The 2979-nt window shown below is 47.2% G+C and overlaps 3 protein-coding genes across 3 annotated transcripts; all 3 read right to left on the bottom strand.

The window, feature by feature from the left end:
- Positions 1-519: 519 nt before the first annotated feature.
- On the bottom strand, positions 520-1620 carry TRAVEDRAFT_81261 (uncharacterized protein; the record flags this gene model as incomplete). Its single annotated transcript, XM_008047693.1, has 2 exons — positions 520-1398; positions 1483-1620. Coding segments are annotated over 2 exons (1017 nt in total), but the record flags the coding sequence as incomplete, so codon positions are not given.
- Positions 1621-1674: 54 nt separating this feature from the next.
- On the bottom strand, positions 1675-2373 carry TRAVEDRAFT_77262 (uncharacterized protein; the record flags this gene model as incomplete). The annotated part of the gene is made up of 2 exons (XM_008047692.1): positions 1675-1952; positions 2031-2373. Coding segments are annotated over 2 exons (621 nt in total), but the record flags the coding sequence as incomplete, so codon positions are not given.
- Positions 2374-2400: 27 nt separating this feature from the next.
- TRAVEDRAFT_83323 (uncharacterized protein) lies at positions 2401-2979 on the bottom strand (the record flags this gene model as incomplete). Its single annotated transcript, XM_008047691.1, has 1 exon — positions 2401-2979. A coding segment is annotated over one exon (579 nt), but the record flags the coding sequence as incomplete, so codon positions are not given.

Below are 2979 nucleotides of genomic sequence, written 5' to 3'. Positions count from 1 at the left end.
TAGCATGGAATGGTATGTAGATCCTCCAATAAGCGCTGCAGCAGATCAGTCGGGGCCATGCACATAAACCCGGTAGCTTTCCTGGCGAGCAGCAAAGAAGTGTGTCAAAGCTTTAATGACCTGTGACTTTCCTGTCCCTGCCATGCCCCCGAGGTACATTTTGAGATGCTCGCCATTAGATTCTACAGCATGGTTTGCAACAATATGGAAGGCTCTCTCCTGTGCTTCATTCAGACTGAATTCCTTGGCAGTGGTGTCAATAAGCGCCTGAGCCTCCTGGTCCTGTGCCTTGAATGCTTTGCTCATATAGTATGACCTGTCAATGACCTTGACCTCATTTACTTCATCATTGACTGGCAGAGTACTCGCATTGGCAGGTTTCTTCAGTGCAGCCTGGGCATCTCTGGCATCCAGTATCTCTTGGCGCTTGGCAGCAAGCACATTCTTCCAGTCTGCAGAGCTCATATCTTCCTTGCTATTGAACTTTGATGGTAGTTCAGAAGTGTTCTTCTCTTTCATGGGGTCTAGCCAGCCTGAAGCCTGGATGATTTGTTCAGCCTGCAGCATCTGTGTGCGTCTGCTTATTTCTGCATTGCTCAGCTCTGTCCAGTCATTGGTCCGCAGCACCATCTCCTCAATCTCGCTGATGTTGAGTTCCCCATCATCATTATAATACTGGGTGTCCAGGTCATCCAGGGTGGCATTATCCATGTTGAATGGTGAAGGACCAGTCTTTCCTCCCTTTTTGCGAGCAGCAGAATAGTCGTCCCTGGCATCATTGCACTCATATTTGATATGAAAGAATTTCATGACCTCCAGCTGCCGCTCTGAGAATGAATAGCCATTGAACACATCATCCCAGAGCACATCCTGGCTTGGTCTCAGATCCTGTCCTGTGCGCCAAGGCTTGAAGAGTGTGAGCATGGTCATGCAATATTGTTCACGGTTGCCTGCATCTCTTCTGGGGAGTGAACCACCAATAAAGTTGGGAACATATGCCTCAGACTCATCCAGCAGCTTCACATGATGGGTGTCATACTGGGGATGATTTTCATGGAACTGCACATATTTTGACCTGGATTTCCTGGGCTTAGGTGCGCTATCTGCTTCAAGCTCCTGGTTTGATGTCTTTGTGAGCAAAAGTTCATCCTCAGATTCCTCTTCCTCTTCACTGACTCCAGCACCCTTCAATTCTGCATCACTGACATCATAGTTGTCCTCAAACTCCGAGTCCACATCTGCATGCTCATCAATATGCTCTTCAGATTTTTTGGGGCCCTTTTTACGGTATGTGATCCGCTGCTTGTCTGCCAGTCTGACCCAATCATATAGTGACATGTGCTCGTACTCAGTGGGTCGCCATATATAGTCCTGTACAGGTGACAGTGCTATGATCCGCTTGGATGTTCCTGAAAGTCCGAGCATGACTTTGGTGGTCCCTTCCTCGGCAATCTTGGCAGAGTCCTCCCATGCATGCATCACCTCATACACATATCCTCTCCAGAAACAGGTGCGGAATTTGTGGCTCTTGTAGTGGTCTGGATGCTTGAGCAGATACATGGCTGCCATGGGTCCACCAATTTCAGAGCATGCAGTCAGCGAGTTTACTATCTTGGTGATCAGGGATCGGGCCTTCTCTTTGGTAGACTTCTGACTGCCTAACAACTCCACATTGCGCTCAAACACTTGCTGGATAGACTGGAACATGACATGGGTTTTGAGTGGGGTCTTGGTTATGTAATCAGCAACATAGGCTATGACAGACTTGATGGCAGTGCCCGACAGCAGAGAAGTGACATCAGTGTTCCCGCGCATGAGATATGTGACTGCAGGTGTGATGGTATTGATCCAGGCCTCTCCTTTCTTCATGATTAGTGCACCAGTGCTTGGGTCTACCACAGTCTCTGGATGGGTCTCTCTGGGGAACCGGGCTTTGCAATTTCCATTTTTGTCTGTACAGCCACGATTATCAAATCCAGGTTTGTCAGATTTATCCAGATCAGCCTTGTCTTTCTTTGAGGATGCCCGACATGTGTGCCTGTTCGACAGATATAAAATTTCATCCACTGTCTGCTTGAATCTAGTCCACCAGGATGTATGCTTCTGACACTGATCACAATCTGCTTTGGTAGAGTGGTCACACTTTCTGGGTGGTGGCTCTGGCAATGTCTCTGTGGGTGGGACCCTGGATGGATTTTTGTGATCTTCCTCTGCTATGTTCTGCTTCACACTCTCCATGCTGCCTGTCATGAATTCACCCATGTGCACACTCTCTAGATACTCTACCATGGCCTTCTGGAAGTCTGACTTTGGATCCATGATTTTATCTCGAATTTCCTGGGGTGTAAGGGAATTTTTAATCCAGATAAGCATATGCATGTGCAGTGTTAGCCGACCCTGTTGCTCCACTGTCCCATAATATCCTGATGTTTCGCCATACAGCCCTGGTCGATCCAATCCCACCCCAAGAACATGCTTGATAAATAAATCTACCATCATTTTGAAGAAGCGTGCACCCGCCACTGGATTATTTGCAATCAACCGCAGGCGCTCATTCTTGTCTCTGAACTCGGGTACAAATTTCAGATTGGTGTCTGCAAAATACAGGGCCACAGGGTGCTTGACATCAGCAGGAGCAAAGGTCACAAACCATGAAGGTGCACCGAGGTAGGAGACTAGTGACCATATTTCATTGCGCATATATTTCTTGCTTGTGATTGACCCCTGCACCTTATAATTGACATGATCAAGGTCATTCAATATTTTGAAGCAAGCCTTTTCATCTTCAGTCTCTGGTTTCATAGATCCTGTGCTTAGCCGTTGAATAATGTCTGCCAGGGTGGAGTCTTTGATGTTCAGAAGCCGGTTGGCTATTTCACCAAACTTGTTCTTGTCTGCCAACAAATATCCAGCTGTGGTGGATTTTTTGATCTGCTCATGATTTAATGCAACCAGTGGAAACAATGGTTCTAGTTGAAA

This window comes from Trametes versicolor (genome assembly GCF_000271585.1).
Source record: "Trametes versicolor FP-101664 SS1 unplaced genomic scaffold TRAVEscaffold_143, whole genome shotgun sequence".
In the NCBI taxonomy this organism is placed as follows: Eukaryota; Fungi; Basidiomycota; class Agaricomycetes; order Polyporales; family Polyporaceae; genus Trametes; species Trametes versicolor.
This window is presented reverse-complemented; position numbering and strand designations above follow the sequence as displayed.